Source organism: Sorex araneus, chromosome 4 (genome assembly GCF_027595985.1).
Source record: "Sorex araneus isolate mSorAra2 chromosome 4, mSorAra2.pri, whole genome shotgun sequence".
NCBI classification, from domain to species: Eukaryota; Metazoa; Chordata; class Mammalia; order Eulipotyphla; family Soricidae; genus Sorex; species Sorex araneus.
In genome coordinates this window covers 78,755,573-78,776,184 of record NC_073305.1, presented here as the reverse complement: position 1 = coordinate 78,776,184, position 20,612 = coordinate 78,755,573, and the positions used below count along the sequence as shown (strand labels likewise).

Here is a 20,612-nt window from a genome sequence, read left to right as displayed (position 1 = left end):
CAGAGCTCATTTCCTCCACATTCCCAGGTGAAGCCCCTACCCACAGCCAGCAGACAGGATTCCAACCCTGATTAATCAAGTTATCTTCTGAGGCCAAAGGCATTCCTTCTATGACCTATCTGAAATCCTAAGCCATAGAAATCATGAGCATAGTAAAATGTTTTAAGCCAGAGTTGGGAGTTAAAGTGAAGATCAGCAGAGCAAGACTGACTGCATTATTCCGTATTTTTATTCATGAAAAGAATGCTGAATTGTGATTCACCACCAAAGTCCTGTGTGCAATTTTTGCTAAGCTAAGTACAACACATTCTTCCTCATCTAGACTCCCAAAAAAGTTTATCACCTGAGGCTTTTAGACAGGAAACTGAAAGCTACTTCTCTGGAGAGTCTAGTTAATTCAAGAGGAAAGAAACTAAAAATACCGCTATCAAGGATTCCCCATTGAGGCTGGCCAGATGGCTCGATGAGCAGAGTGCATGCTTTGCATGAAGGAGGTTCTGATTCAATCCCTGGCACCACATGGCTCCCCCAAGAACCAATGGGACACCTCCAGGTATGGCCCAAAAATAATAAAAAGAATTCTACAAATACACCAGCCAGCTCAGGATACAGAAAAGCCTGGTGTCAAGAACCTTACCCACACCCAAGGAAATTTAAGCAAATTAATATAATAAATATTAACTCAAAGAAAAAGCACTGTTCAGTAAGGTGATTTTTGACGCAGCAATGAAGTTTACTTAAACATAAAGTAAGCCAGGAATAAAACCAGAAATTTATGATATAACTAGTCCAAGATAAAAAGAGCATAATAAAGGCAGAGGGAGAGAGCCAACTGTTAAAACACTGGTGAAAAAAATTCATAAAAATGAGTGTGTATATATATATATATATATATATATATATACACACACACACACACACACACATACATACACATAGAGTAAGCCTAAACACTAAGACAGTAAAAACGAAAAATTGTAACTGATGTCTTGGTGCCTCTAAAGCAATGAAGGTCTCAATGTTCTTTCTAACTGAGCAGAGTAAAGGGCGGTAAGGGTTCTAGAATACTGAAGAATGCTGTCAAGTTTGGCTCTTCTCTGGCACACAGAGCCCTAAAAACACACAGGACTGTATACTCCCACCTATTAGAAAGAGAAGCAGCACTGAGAACAGCCAAACTAGGTATAAAAATGCAAGAAAAAAATTTTTAATTACTGACAAGGCAGATCTGCTTAGACAAGGCGAAATGAAAAATTCGAGGCCTTAATGATGACTACTAAAGAGTAATGAAAACAGAAGGGCTGGCTTCAAGAAAAATTTTAATAAACAATGTTAGAACAAAAACCACCTAATTACTGAGTCTGCTGACTTAGTTTTCCTACTACAGTGATCTCTAGGACCCTTGTATTTAGGACACAATTTCAAACTGTTCTTCCTAAAATAAACAAAACCACTTACTCCTTTGTAACACTTATCTGTTTTATGAGAGTTTGAGGGTTTTCTAGTCTTTGTTCTGGGGCCACACTTAGTGGTCACGTTGGGGTCTAGCCCTGGCATGTGCACAGCACTCACTCCCAGGGGTGCTCACAGGCCCATGTGATGACGGTGCCAGAGACTAAATCCTGGCTAGGCACTGTAGCCCATTACCTCCCCAGCCCCCCTTCAGAATATTCTGGAAAATAGACTGAAGCTGTAGCTATACTCTAATAGGACAGCTTACCTGCAGAATTCTGTCCTGGGAAGCTGGAGTTCGTGGTGTTCTAAGAGCAATGCTGTTGTTGGTGACATTGTACTCAGACAAAAGGGTACTGGAAGCAGAGTTTGTTATGCCAGATTCCTCAGCAGTCTGACGTGCAATTTCACTTGCTTGACCTACTTTTACAACTTCCTGGAGTTCTGCATCTGAAATCTAAAAGAAAATTTTAAAAAACATCATAATATGAAAAAATATTAACTGGAAAGACAGTGCCGTATATATTACTTGCATATTACAAGTATGCATATTGCTTGCATATTACAAGTCCAACTAGGGCTGGATCAATCCTTGGCACTACATGTTGTACCCAGAACACAAACAGGTGCTGACACAGAAACAGGAATAATAACTAAGAACAGCTGAATGTAGCTCAAAGTTTCCTCTCACAAAAGAAGAAAAATGAAGCGTGCATATTTTTCATCACTAATAAAAAAATAAAAAAAACATCATAATAAGGAGTATTTTAACAGAGGTAATATAATTTCATATTTCAGAAAGATTCACCGCTGAAGTTTTATAAAGTACATAAATGTTTAATTACTACTCTTTTGTGAATTTGAAATTTTCCACTAGTTACTGTTACCTGTTCGGGGTGGGGAGGGGGCGGTTAGGGCCATGAGGTAGTATTCAGTGATTACTCCTGACTCTGTACTTAGGAGTCACTTCTGCAGTATGCAAAGGACCATATGCAGTTCAGGAAATCAAAACAGTGTTGGCTACATGCAAGGCAAGCATCTTAGCCACTGTTCATTCTCTCTGGCTCCAAAAATTTCCTTAAGTTTTAAAGACTTCCCTATATGACACACAGAGGAATATAGTACCAACCTGCAGTTATTGTACATTTCCATAATGATTTCTTTCAATTAGTAAAATAAGAACTGTTTACACAAAATTTTCAATGTGAGGGGGAGGCAATGGTAAGGATCCAATTTAAAAAAAAAAATTACACAGAAACTAAGTAAAAAAATACCATTATCTTAATTTCACCTTAACTTTACCAAGGTACCCTAAGGAATATTAAGAAAATCTAAGTTTAAGAAATCACAGTAGGGGCTGGAGTGATAGCACAGTAAGGCCAACCCGGGCTCGATTCTCAGCACCCCATATGGTCCCCCGAGCACCGCCAGGAGTATTTCTGAGTAAAGAGCCAGGAATAACCCCTGTGCATCAGCGGGTGTGACCCAAAAAGCCCCCCCACCAAAAAAAAAATAAGAATCTTGTGCTGATGCAACAGACCACTCATTGAGGAAAAGACTCTCTTCTAACCTCCCCACATGAAACTGTCTACATATATGTACTACTCAAAACAACTTATCCAAAACCCCCATTTTCTGAGCAACTATAATTAAGCCAAAGAAACAATCTGAGATTAGTATATAGAATAAGATAGTTTCTCCCTTCACAACTCCCACATTAGTTTCACACCTGCTTCAAAAAAGAGAAGCATGACACAATGTAACATCCTCTTTAAAATATCTTGAAGTGCACAAAGTCAACACTTCCACCCTGCTCAAAAGGCCAAAGGTCTCCTTGAGTCCTAACCTAACAGCCTCCCAAGAGCTATTATTTAGTTAATCATCACAAAAGCCATTTAAGACTTATATGGAAGCATTGCTCTTTTATCGTACCACATCGTAATGACTTTTTGTGGCTCATTTATTATTGTTAATTATTGTGTGAGATGATTATTGTTTTTTGCAGTTATTTTTGGAGGAAGCTCCAGTGCTCAGGGGTTCGGGTTCAGCAACCACTCCCAGAGAACACAAGCAGCTGGTTAATGCTAGGGCCCAAGAATGTGGTGCTGCTCAGGGACCACGCAGGTCATCCCAGGGTATTCAGGAGATTCCAGACCACACCAAGTGATGCTCAGGAGGTCATGTGGCACTGGGACTGGGGATGCACCCTAACCCCTATGCTAAATTTCTAATACCAACCCCCACAACTATTTTTTTAGAGAAACAATTTTTTGTTTTTTTTCTTTTTCGAATTTTTGGTTTCTGTTTTGTTTTGGCCACATCTGGCAGTGGTCAGGGGCTACTCCTGGCTCCATGGTTGGGGGACTAAGCAATGCTGAGGATCATCCCTGGGCCTCCTGTACTGAAAGTATGTACTCGACCAGTGAGCTATTATTTCTCTGGTCCTTTTGCTTTTCCATTTCCCTTAACTGCTGCTGCAACCACTGGAGGTCACCTAGATTTGACTGCAGTGTTGAGGGTCATACACTTTAGCTGTATGGAAGTGCCGTGGGATTGTCCTGCACAAAGATGCGGGGATGGAATTCGCATCCCCATACCTAGAAAGGAAAAGTCCTATCACTAAGCTACATCCCTGAGTCCCACACTCAAATCTCACACTCAAATTCTTGAGGGCATCAGTTATCAAAAGCCCGGCTTATAGGTTCACCAAATAGTTGCTGAACAGATAATTCAAAATTTAACTATATTACCTGAGGGGCAGGAAGTACTAACTTGCTTCTCTTTTTAGTAAACTCAGAAACACCACTAGTTTGAAGAATAGCTGATGGTAAATCAGATTCTTTTTTCCTTTTCAAATGTTGCTTATCTTTTTTTCTATCTCTTCCTTCTTTTTCACTATAAAAAAGAAATCAAGATTTTTAAGTCACATACAGGCAGTAACATTAAAAGACAGAAATATCCCACATGCTATTAATAAAATATTATCCATACTAATATAAGCTCTAATATTAAAAGTATTGAAGCCAGAGCAATAATATAGCAGGTAGAGCAAATGCTTTACTATAAAACATAGTCCTCATTTAAGAAATATATGCAGGGGTAGGGCTGGAGCAATAGCACAGCGGGTAGGGCGTTTGCCTTGCACGCGGCCGACCCGGGTTCGATTTCCAGCATCCCATATGGTTCCCCGAGCCCCAGGAGTAATTCCTGAGTACATGAGCCAGGAGTAACCCCTGTGCATCGCCGGGTGTGACCCAAAAAGCAAAAAAAAAAAAAAAAATATATATATATATATATATATATGCAATGGTATACATCTAGGAAAATCCTGTTTTACAGTTGCTGACATCTGTTGCTTAGTAGCAATTCATGTCAACAAAAACAAGGGTCAGGAAATAGAAATTAAAATTCTTTAATAATTCTAAAAGGGTGTCCCTACATATTCAGATATAAGATCTGAAGAAACCCTAAAAATTCACATAAATAAGCAAAAATCCCAATAAACATCACTTACAAATATATTACTTATTATTCTGTCAAGTGTAATAAATAATATTAAAATAGTCATGATTTTTTTAAATTCTTCTTGTGTAAACCGAGATTCAATTTCCAATAGAAAAAAAATATAACAATGAGAAGGCCCTTTTTTGCAGATTCAGGCCACTAGTAAAACTACTAACTATGAGCAGGTGAACACTATGATCATAAATGTTCTGGCTGTGATTCAGTCAAGTATAAATAATTCAAATGTTACTGATGCAATGCAAACAGCATTATTCTGTGTTTAAAATCCAACAGACAGGGCCAGTGGAATCCCCCAAAAGGTGAAGCAATTAAATAAAACTATATGCAAGCTACATTCATTGTGCTAAATAATAAGAATATGTAACATGGACAACACCTAGTCCTTCATAAAATCCCCTCCACACATCTCCATTTTCAAAATCAGAAAAGCAACTTACGATCTTAGTTCCCCATCAAGATCCTGCTGTCTTAACTTTCTGAAATCTGCATCAAGAGCCTGGTAGTTTTCTTCAGAAGTATCATAGAAACCAAGAGCAGGCTTTTTTTCAAATGGAATCTCAGCATTATAATCAACTCCTCTCTTCTTTTTTCTTTTCTTCTGAATTTCTATGCCAGCTGCTCGAAGTTCTCGCCTCTTTTGGAGAGCAGCAAGACGCCTAAGGAAAAAGAACATAAGAAAATCATGTACCATGGGGAAGGGATCATTAACCAAGAGATAAGAAACTAACATATGACGAAGAGCTACTTATTCAAACCAACACCTCAAATCACAAAGGTGCATTCAATGGGGCCCTGGAAATGAAACAAAAAACTGTAGCATGATGTACATGCTATATCAATCTGCAGCTCCAAACAGCTCCAGAATACTGACAGATATTACCCAACAATAAAAAAAAAAAAAAAAAAAACGTCCACAGTGGATGGATATTGTCACTTGGTAGAGCATGTTTTATGTGCAGGACTGGGGTTTGATTATCAGTCTCCCTGTGCATACATGCATGTGCACATACACCGATCCAAAACATAGTCCCAAAACAACTGAAAACAAAACAAAAAAACAGAAAGATATGTAGGCACCATATTGCAGATATGGGGGAGGGAGGAAGGATTGGGGGCCACATTTGGTGTTGTGCTCAGAGCCAAGGTCAGCCCTTAAATCCCTATACTACAGGCTCTGGTCCTGTAACTCATCACTATACTGGAATGTACTAAATGTGAAATATTGATCAATGATTTTGAATTTTTAATTTTATAATTATATAAACAGACCCGGGTTCAATTCCTCCGCCCCTCTCAGAGAGCCTGGCAAGCTACCAAGAATATCTTGCCCGCACGGCAGAGCCTGGCAAACTCCCCGTGGCGTATTCGATATGCCAAAACTGGTAACAAGTCTCACAATGGAGACGTTACTGGTGCCTGCTCGAGCAAATCGATGAGCAACGGGATGACAGTGACAGTGAATTTTATAATTATGGCTCTATGTTGGGGGTTGTTGTGGGAACAAGTAAACTCCCCCAAAATGCTAGAGGCCACCTGGTCTACACCCAGCATTGCTAAGGAAGACCACGTGATGATGGGGCCCAAACTCCAAACTCTAGAGCCCTGAGCCTTTGAAACAGGCATTCTCCAGTCCTCTGTGCTATCTCCACAGCCCTCCAGCACTATTTACTCACAAACTCTGAAGCATGGGCCAGAGGTAGAATACAATGGCTAAGGAACTTGCCCAGCATGCAGTTGTGGCCATGACCCTGGTTCGAATCTAGGTGCCAAGAATGGTCCCCTTAGCACTGCCAGATATGGTTCCTTGAGCGCAGAGCCAAATATGGCCCCAAAATCAAAATAATAATAAAACGGAAGCTGGAGAAAAATAGCTCAATGGGCCAAAGCACATACTCTGCATGCAAAAGTCTAACATACAACCCCCAGTACTCATGGTCACCCAAACACAACCAAGCATGACCCTGGTTGTCCCCAACACCATCATGCACTGGCCCTAGCACTGAACTGCCAGACTGAGTACTACCAAGAACTCAGTCTGGCAGTGCTAGGGGACTCCCGACCTAACATGCTTAAGACACCCTGTTGTGTATAAAATGTTATTAAGTGCAAAAATTACAAAAGGATCAGGGTAAAGTGACAGTACAGCAATGGGCATTTGTTTTGCATGCAGCCAACCAAGGTTCGATCCCTGGTACCCCAGATGGTCTCCCCAAGCTCCATCCAGGAATGATCCCTGAGAACAGTACCAGGAGTAAGCTCTGAGCACAACTCCCTCACCCCAAAATAAAAACTTTTAAAAAATTATAAGAATATTCATTTAGCAAAGGATTCCCCCAAAATGTTAACAGTGATAAATATTAACAACTAGAAATTACACTTTGATTTTTATTTTTTCTTTGTATTTTCACAGTGCTCTATAATTTTAGTAATTTAATGAGAAAAGTTATTTTCAACATCAAGGGAAGAAAAGAATCAAGTTACAAAACAGTATATAGGAAAAAATCAACATTAAGTATATAGGAACAATTCTAACTATAAGGAGGAGGCCCTAAAAGACATTTAACCCAACAATGAAACTGAAAAATCATAACTGAAAACAAATATAAGTCTCTAGAAAGGACAATAAAGAAATAAATACAATGGAAAAGGTTATTTAAAAAACTGGGGCCAGAGCAATAGTACAGCGGGGTAAGTCTTGCACATAACAGACCTAGGTTCAATTCCCAACACCCCATATGGTCCCCCAACACCACCAGGAGTGGTCCCAGAGTGATTCCCAGCCATTTCACCCCACCAAAAAAAAAAAAAAACCTACAACCTATTAACAAGGGGCTTTATCAGCTACAGAGTATGCCTCACATGCTTAAGGACAGCATTTGATCCCAGAACAAATGATCAAAAACCTGGTAAAACTTCCAATGGGAGAGATAGCTGGTAGTGTGCATGCTTTGCACCCCTGAGCCCCAGGTTCAAACCCCAGCACATGACCGACTCAAGCACTTCTGGGAGCACTCCCCAAGCATGAAACTTCAACAGCTGTACCAGTGCGGTCCAAAAACAAAAGTCTGTGGTCTATAAATCAAGACCCACTCCTCTCTTTCCACCATCCCATCAGGAACTCCAAGCCACACTGATGCAGCCAAGAATGCAGAGCACTCTCCCCCCCACCCCCCAGCTCCCTAAACAGTTTCCACTACGTGAGGAGCAAGGCAATGGTATTTCTCTCTGCTTCGAGATACCCACCGCAAAACCAAGTTCCAACAAACGCTTTCTGCTCACAGAGAGATTCCACCTTAGGAATGGAAATACTGAGACTACAGGAGGCCCAACAACCTAACCCAGTTTCTGAGATAAAGTTTCCATGCTGGGAGAGACAAGCCAAGAACAAAATTGCAACCCCCAAGGCCCCCATCCCCACCCCACCACGCCCATGCTATTTAACTTCAAGATTAGCAGTGTCACTCAGACAAGCATATCAGAAACTAGAAGTAAAACAGAGAATAGTTTCTTAATCTGTGGGCCATGACTCCCTATGGGGTCATGTAACTTTTTCAAGTTTTGCCTTAAAAGATTACTTCCAAGAAAAACAGAAGGGCTGCGGTGCCACCAGCTGGTCAACCTGTACCCACGGGGCAAATGCATCGGGGCAGCCTGATGGTGTCTTTGGGCTTCCTGATACCCCAAATTGCCACTGTGCCTCTGGCCAGACCCCAACAACTCAGGATAAGGTTTCCCAAGAAATTAAATGGGGGGGTGGAGGCAGGGGCGGTCAGGGGACAAGTTAGACTGGTGCCACCCAAGCAGAGCTCCCGGCAGCCACTCGCTTCCACAATCCAAAATTGTCACCATACCCCCGGCCGGACTTCACCGTCTTGGGCAGAATTCACCAGGGTAATCTGCTAAAAGCTTGGGTATACAGGTTTTGTGACTAAAATCTCCAGGCTTTCTCAGGAGTCAGGATGGGCTACCTCACCCCCATTCCCTGCACTTCTGGAAGCATCGGCAGTCACATCCATACCCCAAAGCTGCCACCCAGTTAAAAAAATCTACTCCAGCCTTACCTTCCTGATAAAAATACTGAATGCTCTGAACAAACACAATGACCTCTTAGTATCTCTTAGTATCTGTATTGCAAACCATAACACACAAAAAGAGAGAAAGAAGAAAAGTGCCTGCCACAGATGCAGGTGGGGGAAAGGGGGACACTGGGGGAATGGTGGGATGGAAACGGTGGACACTAGTGGTGGGAAATGTACACTGGTGGAGGGATGGGTGTTGGATCATTGTATGACTGAAACCAAATCATGAACATCTTTGTCATCTCACAAATACTAAATTAAAAAAATTGAAAAAAGAGAAAAGATTACTGATTACTATTGAGGGTGCTTGCCTTGCATATGGCCAAATCAGGTTAAATCCCCAGCACCCCAAATCCCACCAAGAGTGATCTGTGAGAGCAAAGCCCTGAGTACCACTAGGTATGGTCCAAAAACCAAATGAAAAATAGAAAAACAAATACTTATCAAGCTTTATTTGGGAGCTGGAGAATGCTGCCAATCCAGCTTTGATCTCCCAAACCTAGCCAGGAATGATCCCTGAGTGCAGAGTCAGGAGTGAGCCCTGAGTATCATTAGTGTAGCCAAAAAACAAACCAAAAAAAAAAAATCACCTTTATTTCTATACCTATTTTATAATCTGGGGTCACATAAAAATCTCTCAGGTGAAAAGTGATTGGAAGTAGCAAAAATTTAAGCTCATGGAGCCAGAAACAGCTGAAATTCAGGGACTGAGCTGAGCTGACACACTTTGCATGCAAGAGGTCCAGACCTGATACCCAAGCATTGCATGGTTTCCTGAGCACCACTCAGCTGGGCATGGCCCCAAAACAACACAAAGCCCTGGACAGAGAACTTCAAATCTCTCCCCAAACTGACTTCATTTGGAACTGATTACAAGAGATGGTCAAGCCAAAAACAACGCAAGTTATGGTAAACTGACAGATTCACTGAATATTTAAACTAAACTGTAGGCCCATAGTTTGTCAGAAATGGAGTGATAGGTGGCCTCCCATCAAACTTATTCTCATGAGGTCTTATCAAATATCATACCTTGGAAACTTTCTTTTTTGTGTGTGTGTGTCACACCTGGCGATGCACAGGAGTTACTCCTGTTATTCTCAGGTTCTACACTCAGGAATTACTCCTGGCGGTGCTCAGGGGATCATATGGGATGCTGGGATTCGAACCTGGGTCGGCCATGTGCAAGGCAAGTGCCCTACCCACTGTGCTATCACTCCAGCCCCCCCCCCTTGAAAACTTTCTACCTAAATCAAAAGAATTTAAGTCCCAAGTTACTGATAAAAGGGAATATAACAATCAGATGACACTGGTAGATTTAACAGTAGGGCAAAACCAGGAAAAGAAGACAAGTCCCACCAAAACCACACCATCCCAGAATGACGCCTGTGGGTATATCCAGAACTACACCCCATGAGCTGCAACATCAGAGGTTTCATATTTCTGGGGAAGAAGGGAACCGATTTCACCAAAATAATCCAGCCAGTCACTAAACATGTAAACAAAGTAATAACTGGAAGGGATTGGGAAGAACACTCAATCCAGAACTGCAACAATAAATAATCAGAGTCCAGCTTCTTATAAAGAAAATTATGAGCCATACAAAGAAAGTATATCCCATAAATCGAAAAAAAAAGATAAGCAACTGCCTTCCAAAGTAATCATATCTGACAGATGACAAAGAAGAAAAGAAGGGGACTGAGAGCATCTCATCAGTAAAGCACTTGGTCCTGCATGTGTGAACCCTGGGTACAATTTTGCTACTAATAAAAACAATGATTATAGAAGGATTGTTAAAAACAATGATATTTCTACATCAAATAGAATATCAACAAAGAAGATTTTTAAAATAAAAATTCTGAAACTGACAAATATAAAACTAAAATGAAAACTTTACTAAAGAGGTCCAAGAGCAGATACACACAGAAAAATCAGTGAACCTTAAGACAAACCAGTAAAGGTTATATAATCCCAATAGGAAAAAAAGAATGAAACCTGAAAATGTTAAATGAAAAGTAGGAGAATGTAAGATACTGTTGCACCAATATACACAACAGAATGTCAAAGGAGCAGAAAAAAGAGAACAAAATATCTAAAGTAGTAATAGCTATTTCCCAAATTTACTGAAAACCAATAATCTACACATCCAGGAAATTCAACAATCCTCCCAAAAATTAACATGAAAGGCTGATCCAATCCCTGGCACTGCATGGCACCCCAACACAGCAGCTACTGCCCTGATGGGCCCCATGCACCGCTGGGGTGGCTCTATTGGCTAAGCTCAAGCCCACAATGCTGGATTTACTATAATCAGGAATGGTTCTCCTCCTCACCAGCACCCAAGACTGGAGGTACCCGCAAACCAAGCATGTATAAACTTGATACATGGTGCCTTCGGGGTTCCTGACACCCCCAAATTACTGCTGTGTCTCTGGCCGAACCCCAACACCTTGGAGCAAGTTTACCAAGAAGTTAAACAGCCAAAAGTTAGGTATGTGAGAGCCACGCCCACAAACCACCTCTGGCTCAGCTATACAAGCTCATTTACTGGCCTTATTTCAGAGACCCATAGATAAATCTTGAAAGAGGTCAAAAGCCATAATTAATGTCGGACCCAAACATGGCTGAACAGACTGAGGTAAATCGGAGAGGGGTGGGTTGTTCGGGTGGCCCACCCAAGCAGAGACCCAAGCAGCCGCTTGCTTCCACAATCCAAAATCGCCACCATACCCCTGGCCTGACTCCAGTCTCAGGACAGACCTCACCAAGATACAATCTGTTAAAAATTTTGGTATGCGGGTTTTGTGACTGAAAATCTCCAGGCTTTCTCGGAGTCAGAATGAGCTACCTCCCCCCACCTCCCTGTACTTCCAGAAGCCTCAGCAGTCACATCCATACCCCAAAGCTTCCAGCCAACTGAAAAGCTACTCGAGCCTTACCATCCCAATAAAAATACCAAATGCCCTGAACAAATACCATGACCTCTTAGCACCTGTATTACAAACCATAATGCATAAAAGGGAAAGGAGAGAACAAGAAGGAAAGTGCCTCCTATAGAGGGAAGCTGGGGGGAGGGGGGGAGGGTTGGGGGGTGGTGGTGGAGAAACAGGGACATTGGTGGTGGGAAATGTGCCTGGTGGAGGGATGGGTGTTGGATCGCTGTATGACTGAAACCCAATTATGAACAGCTTTGTAATGGTCTATCTCACAAATATCCAATTTTAAAAAATTTTTTAAATTTAAAATTAAAAAAAAAGTAATGTGGAGTTCATGCCCAATTCAATCAGCTTAATCAATGGCTGAATAAACAGCGCACTCCTACATTAAAAAAATTTAAAAATTTTAAAAATAACTTGATACCATTTTATATACACTATGTAAATTACATGCATGTAAGATATACATCTATACTGAGTGTTTGGAAGTTCACAGTTCAAAAAATACAGCAATTTCATATTTTTATTGGTGGTGGGGGCCTCCCAAGAGCTGCTCAGGCCCAGCAATCACTGGGGCCATTAGGCTACCCCATAAATGCTGAGTCATATGGGGGTAGGGGGAACAGAGGTGGGGAGAATGGTGCCATGCAATGCCATGCTCTGCATGCACTCCAGCCCTTTAGCTCCCAGGTCTCTTTATTCTCTAAAGAAAGTAGACTAAATAGAAAACTTGGGGGGGGGCCCTCGGTGTCAGAGGGGGTAGTATTGCTCAGAGCTTACTCCTGGCTCTGCACTCAGGGTTCACTCAGGTTCAAGCATCCTTATAGGATCAAACAAGAGTCAGCCACATGCAAAGCAAACACTACCCACCATACTAAGGCTCCAACACAACATTAGAAAATTTTTATAGTAAACTGCCAAATAAATATAACAAGCGCCATAACACTTTCAACCATGCCCCCAAAGGAGAATACTACAGGAAAAGTATATTTTTTCACATTTTAACATAGTGAACAGTTTTGTAATTTAGCATTTAAATAGCCCACCGTGAATTTCAGACAAAACTTGTCTACCACAAAATATATGTACTAGTTATAAAGATGTGTAAATTATGTAAAATAATCTGTAAAAATACATGTATTCAATTTAAATCAGCAAAAATGTATTTAAAGTAAACAAACACCAAACATAATTAGAAATTTTTTCACTTGTACTTATGACACTCCTAGCCCAACCTCAAGGTTAAAAGGCTCTCAGATTATTTACCTACAGGGTACAGAATAAAGTAGTGGCTGACACTGAGTAGAAATTTTCATATTTCCTCCTGGTTTCTGTTAACCAAACCAAAATAATTATTCTGGACGAGTGACTAGCTATGCCAACAAGCATCTTCAGACATAAAGAACCCTTCAACCCAAGATTTGGGACTCCAAGTTCACATTTTGAATTTATATTTCATCTCAAGTGAAGCAGTCACATTAATGACAGCCATTATCAAATCAGAAAAATCTATTTAGCTTAGAGATCACAAAAGGCAGCTAATATAGGTTTGGAAACTTTTTCCAATGTCTAAATTCCAAAAGTTAATTTTTTATACAATTCAAATTTTTCCTTTATCCATTTGATCTTGGTTTTCTAGACCAAAAGAAAAAGGAAGAGAAAGTGGAGAAAACCTTTAATAGAGAGCAATATTTAACTCATTTACTACAGATACTAGGGGGATACTAGGAGTAAAAGATTGCCGATAAGACCGGTGTTGAAATTGTCCAATGCAACCAAAGTAGAGAGAGAGTATGGGGGAAATTATCTGCCACACCAGCAGGGGAAGGGTTGGAATGGGGGTGGGGGTGAGGGAATACTAGGGATCTTGGTGGTGGAAAATGTGCACTGGTGAACGGGATGGGTATTTGATGATTGTATGACTGAAGCTCAAACATGAAAGCTTTGTAACTGTATCTCATGGTGAATCAAAACAGGGGTGGGGGAAATAATAATAAAATAATAAAACTGGGCTGAAGCAATAGCACAGCGGGTAGGGCGTTTGCCTTGCACGCAGCCGACCGGAGTTTGATTCCCAGCGTCCCATATGGTCCCCTGAGCATCACCAGGAGTAATTCCTGAGTGCAAAGCCAGGAGAAACCCCTATGCATTGTCGGGTGTGACCCAAAAAGCAAAAAAAAATAAAATAAAATAAAAATTAAATTAACATTCTGACTACAAAAAGAAAAAGTAATGTGGAGTCCATGCCCAATTCAATCAGTTTAATGAATGGCTGAATAAATAGCAGTACTCCTACATTATAAAAAGACAAACAAAAAAAAAGATTGCTGAGGATCAAACCCAGTCTCATACGTGAAATAGGTGTGCTATATCACAAAACATTGTATATCCTGGATCCTAATTCACTTTTTTAATAAAAACTTCTGTGGAAGCCTAAAATTTGATTCAAGATTTATCAACTACACTAAATATAGTATAGATTCATGATCTATACTAAATCAAGCTTCCTATTCCACATTATCATTATCTGCCCAATAATAATGAATAAATGACAATCAGTAATAATCATGCAAAAGTCACACACTTGAGTGTCCCTCAAGCCATCTTCTCCCCAATGGCAACAAGAAATTAAGTTCTACACTAACACAACAAACTCAAAAATACTCTGCCACATGTTAAAAAAAATTTTTTCATGGGGCCAGAGATAATACAAAAGGCCTTCACCATGCAAGTCACCAACCCAGATTTAACCACCAGTACTATATATGGTGCGCCAGCAGAAATCCCTGAGCACAGAGCCAGGAGTAAGCTCTGAGCACCACCAGGTATGCTCCAAACTTAAGAAAAAAAAAATCTTAATAAGGGGTTGATAGCAATGGTATATAAAGCACTGGTTGAACTCTACAAGAAGAAAACATCCAACCCCATCAAAAAATGGGGCGAAGAAATGAACAGAAACTTTACCAAAGAAGAAATACGAATGGCCAAAAGGCACATGAAAAAGTGCTCTACATCACTAATCATCAGAGAGATGCAGATCAAAACAACCACAAGATACCACCTCACACCACAGAGACTAGCGCACATCCAAAAGAACAAAAGCAACCGCTGTTGGAGAGGATGTGGCGAGAAAGGGACCCTTCTACACTGCTGGTGGGAATGCCGACTGGTTCAGCCCTTCTGGAAAACAATATGGACGATTCTCAAAAAATTAGAAATTGAGCTCCCATTTGACCCAGCAATACCACTGCTGGGAATATATCCCAGAGAGGCAAAAAAGTATAATCGAAATGGCATCTGCACATGTATGTTCATCGCAGCACTGTTTACAATAGCCAGAAACTGGAAAAAACCCGAATGCCCTAGAACGGATGACTGGTTGAGGAAACTTTGGTACATCTATACAATGGAATACTATGCAGCTGTTAGAAAAAAGGAGGTCACAAATTTTTTATTTCAGTGGATCGGCATGAAAAGTTCATGCTAAGTGAAATGAGTCAGAAAGAGAGAGACAGACATAGAAAGATTGCACTCATCTATGACATATAGAATAACAGAGTGGGAGACTAACACCCAAGAATTGTAGAAACAACTACCAGGAGGTTGACTCCATGGCTAGGAGGCTGGCCTCACATTCTGGGGAAAGGGCAACTCAGAGAAGGGATCACCAACTATAATGTAGTCGAAGGCCATGTGGGAGAAGGGAGTTGCGGGCTGAATGAGGGCTAGAGACTGAGCACAGTGGCCACTCAACACCTTTATTGCAAACCACAATAGCTAATTAGAGGGAGAGAACAGAAGGGAATGCCCTGCCACAGTGACAGGGTGGGGTGGGGGGAGATGGGATTGGGGAGGATGGGAGGGATGCTGGGTTTACTGGTGGTGGAGTATGGGCACTGGTGAAGGGATGGGTTCCCGAACTTTGTATGGGGGAAGCATAAGCACAGATGTGTATAAATCCGTAACTGTACCCTCATGGTGATTCATTAATTAAAAATAAATAAATTTATAAAAAAAAAAAAGTTTATTAAGAAAAAAATCTTAAGAGACATTTGTTTCTTCTTATTCTCTATTCATTTAACTTTTCTGAAATGGTTCAGGGAGAAAACCAATTGACTTTTCCAAAATTTGAAAAAAAAGAATATTATCAAAATTGAACTTGGAGGCCCAGAGAAATAAAATAGTCTCAAGCACAGTCTCGAGCACAGGCTTTGCATACAGGAGACACAGGTTCAATTCCCAGCAAAGAATAGTCCCCCAAACATCACCATCAACAACTCCCTGACCAATACCCCTCCCCAGACAAAAAAAAAAAAAACAAATTCTCCCAACAAGGGTGATAAACCATGCCATTTTTATTGGGTATAGTGACAAAGGTTAACTGTTCAACTATGGGTGGTAACGATCATACCTGGCTTCTTCCAACTGTTTCTCTCTTGCTTTCCTCTTGGCCTTCTTTCCCTGAGTATTAGCCAGGCGGGCTCTAGCTTCAGAAAGCATCTCAAGTTCATCTATAAAAGTAGATATAAGAAAAAGATAAGTGATGTTACAATAACAGCAAGGTATTAAACATAAATTGGTGCTTAAGAAAAACCTTAAGTTAGTTTAAAAAAAGGGGGGGGCTGGAGCGATAGCACAGCGGGTGAGGCGTTTGCCTTGCACACGGCCAACCCGGGTTCGATTCCCAGCATCCCATATGGTCCCCTGAGCACCAGCAGGACTAAATTCTGAGTGCAGAGCCAGGAATAACCCCTGTCCCCTGTGCACTGCCAGGTGTGACCCAAAAAGAAAAAAAAAAAAAACCTTAAGTAGGGGTGGGGTGAGGGGATGTGGTGGGGGTGGTGGGAGGGATACTGGGACCATTAGTGATGGAGAATGGGCACTGGTGGAGGAATGAGTACTCGACCATTGTATGACTGAAACATAAGCACGAAAGTTTATAAGTCTGTAACTGTACCTCATGGTGATTCATTTAAAATTTTTAAAATTTTTTTTAAAAATAAAGAAAAACCTTAAGTGAAGGGATGCGTGTTGGAACACTGTACGACTAAAACCCAATCATGAACAACTCTGTAACTATGTATCTCACAGTGATTCAATTAAAAAAAAAATTCTTTTAAGAAAAACCGTTAAGTGTGGGGTGGAAGATAAACTGGGACCACTGGTGGAGGAAAGGGCACATTGGTGGTGGGTGGGATTGGCACTGGGATACTGCATGCCTACAACAATTACATCAAGAATATCAGTGTTTCAATAAACATAAATTTTAAAAAAGAAAAAAAATGTAAGTATAACTATAGTTTAACATAACAAAAATAGGTTAAGTATTAACCCCCCCACCCCCTTCGGGCCTAAAGGCCAAAATCCAGCATTTGCTAGTTATGTGAAGCTACATAACTCACTTAACCTCCATAACACAAATTTCATCATTCATAAAACGGGAAAAACAATTCCTGTTTCACAGGAATGTTGAGAAAATTTAAGTGAAATTAAATAAGCAAAGACTAGTTCATGTTAAAACAGTGATTACATGGCCGGAGTGATGGTACAGCAGGCAGGGCACTTGCATTGTATGCAGCTGACCCAGATTTGATCTCTGGAACCCCATATGCTCTACTGAGTCCACCAAGACTGATTCAAGAGTACAGGGTTAATAGTAAGCTCTAAGCACTGCTAGATGGAGTCCAAAAATAAACAAAAAAGATAGCTATTTCGGGCCAGAGCAATAATACAGTGGTCAGGGCATTTGCTTGCATGCAATGGACCTGGGGTCATCCCTGGCATAAATCCCCATATGGTCCCCTGGAGCACTGTGAGTGAAGTCAGGAGTAAGCCCTGACCCAAGCCCATAGCCCCCCCCAAAATAAAATGAACAATGGTTATAGTGGCTGAAGAAATCGAACAGTGGGCAGGGTACCTGTCTTGCATATGACTGACCCCGGTAGGAATACCCAGCACCATATTGTCCCCCAACCACCGCCAAGAATGATTCCTAAGCACAGAGCCAGTTGTGGCCAACAACAAACAAGTGGTTATAATCATATTCTTCATTACATCAACTAACAGGTACATGACTCATTATGAAGTACTACTTAAAACTTTTATAGAAAATGAATAATCTTCACTAGATATACCTTTCCCATAAAACTATCTTTCTCCATACATTTTCAAGGTTCTCCAGAGTAGAAAGAGAAATACTGGGGCTGGAGCAATAGCACAGCGGGTAGGGCATTTGCCTTGCACGCAGCCAACCCAGGTTCGATTCCCAGCATCCCATATGGTCCTCTGAGCACCACCAGGGGTAATTCCTGAGTGCAGAGCCAGGTGTGACCCTAAAAATTAATTTTTTTAAAAAAAAAAGAGAAATACTAATGCCAGACTTATTCCTATACAAGGATGACCCAATGGAATGTCAAGGGTTTTTGTTTTTTCAGAAATGGGACCAAACCCAGGGCCCTGCATCACACACACAAAGCATTGTACTCTTCCACCGAGACATATCCTGAGTCTCACAAGAAAAACCAACTGCAGGCACTTTTTCTACTTTTGAGAAGCCCACGTTCTCTCATGAACACGTATCTCTCTCTCTTTTCTCTAAGTAAATTTCTTTTCTTCTTTTTTTTTTTTTTTGCTTTTTGGGTCACACCCAGCGATGCTCAGGGGTTACTCCTGGCTCTGCACTCAGGAATTACTCCTGGCGGTGCTTGGGGGACCATATGGGATGCCGGGGATCACACCGGGGTCGGCCGAGTGCAAGGCAAACGCCCTACCCGCTGTGCTATCGCTCCGGCCCTAAGTAAATTTCTTTAAATAAAACTATTTTGCTTCACTGAAAAAACTAAAACAATCTGATTGCAGAGGCAGAGATCTAAATTCAGTTGGCTGAGAACATGCTTAAATCAGGGCTAAGCACATGCTCTAAATGTGGGAAGCTGGGTTGGATCCCTGGTAACACTTTGTCTCCCAAGCACTTTTACTTGAGAGTAAAAGTTATATAAAATCTGATCCCAGATTTACCTCCACTCCCACCCACACCAAATTACTGACCCAGTATCTCGTGGAAAGACCCTCAATCTGTTTTTTTAATAAATTCCCACATGACAAAGATACAAGCCTACCCATCACAATCTGTCTTTTGTTAACACCTGCAAACTTACACGCTGTTTTTTTTATTTTGCTTTTTGGGTCACACCCAGCGATGATCAGGGGTTATTCCTGGCTTTGCACTCAGGAATTACTCCTGGCAGGGCTTGGGGGACCATATGGGATGCCGGGGATCACACCGGGGTCGGCCGCGTGCAAGGCAAACGCCCTACCCGCTGTGCTATCGCTCCAGCCCCAAACTTACACATTTTTAAAAAGTCAATATGCTTGCTCTTTCACACCTGTGTTCTCCCCTGAACATGTATCTGCTTACTTGCTCCTTTCACTCTGGAGAAGCCCCTGTTCTCTCCCCTCATGACTTAAGTAAACTTTCTTCTTTCAGGGTGGCTGGGGTAACTGGAAATAATGGCAGTGGGAAGGTGTAATGGCAGTGGGATTAGTGTTGGAATACTGAATGTAATAAATCATGAGCAACTTTATAAAAATAAATTTTTAAATTTTCCTTTTACTATCCCCTATATCTAAGTTCATATTTTTTAATAAAAACTATCTTGTTTAACTAAAAATTTCAAGGGGCCAAGGAAGTAGGTAAGGCATTTGCCTTGCATGCACCCAACGTGGGTTCAATCCTGGCATTCCATATGGTTTCCCAAGCACCACCAGGAATGATCTCTGGATGCAGAGTTAGGTTCTTACTAGCTCTGAGCAACGATGGGTGTGATGCAAAAACAAAAAAATAAAAATAAAAATATATAGCGGCTGGAGAGATAGTACAATGGTTAAATGCTTGCCCTTGTACAAGGCCAACCAGGTTTCAATCTCCTGCACCCATAAGGTCCCTGAGCACTGCAGGAGTGATCCCTAGGCAGAGAACCAGGAGTAAACTCTGAGCACAACTAGTGTGGCACAAATCCCAAAAAATAATTTTAAAAAAAGTTTTAATGAAAAAAATAACTCAGTGAATGTTTCAAAACAACCCTATTAGCTATTATTCTCCATCTGACAGGAGAATCAAAATTGAGCAAGATTATATGACATACCAAAGAGCAAATAGCTAATAAATACTTAACATGTCTGAGTATCAATTCCTCTGATTCCTGACTTAATATCTTAAGAAGTTATTATAAGTTTTCAACTGCCTGAAGTCTCAGGTAATCAAGGGAGCTACTGCCCAAAATCCTAACCAACTGCCTCTCAGAATATACATGAGAATGCATAATCCTCAAGAGCTAACTGCCAGACTCGTAAGAAATCCGTCCAGTGGCATTCTAATGTGTTATTAATTTTAAAAATCTGGGACTAGAGTGATAGTTCAATGATCTGGGTTCAATCCCCAATACCACATGGTCCCTTGAGAACAACAGAAAGTCACCCTAAGCAGAGTCAAAAGCAGCCACCACATACTTCCACTCCTCCCAACCCATCATCACAGGGTATGCCCCAAAGACAAACCAAAAAAATACTCAAAAGAGTCAGTCCCCAAAAAGTGTTAACTACTCTATAATAAAATAGTAGACAC

At 41.0% G+C, this 20,612-nt stretch overlaps 1 protein-coding gene across 1 annotated transcript in view; it reads right to left on the bottom strand.

Annotated features, from left to right (window-relative positions):
* The window catches only part of CDC5L (cell division cycle 5 like), a 55,027-nt gene that overhangs the window by 30,023 nt on the left and 4,392 nt on the right, over positions 1–20,612 (bottom strand). Inside the window, exons 5-8 of the mRNA XM_004605833.2 lie at positions 16,401–16,500; positions 5,415–5,633; positions 4,203–4,347; positions 1,721–1,909 (exon numbers count right to left, since the gene is read on the bottom strand). Of these exons, the coding sequence (XP_004605890.1) occupies positions 1,721–1,909; positions 4,203–4,347; positions 5,415–5,633; positions 16,401–16,500 (653 nt within the window). The remainder of the gene's footprint in view (positions 1–1,720; positions 1,910–4,202; positions 4,348–5,414; positions 5,634–16,400; positions 16,501–20,612) is intronic.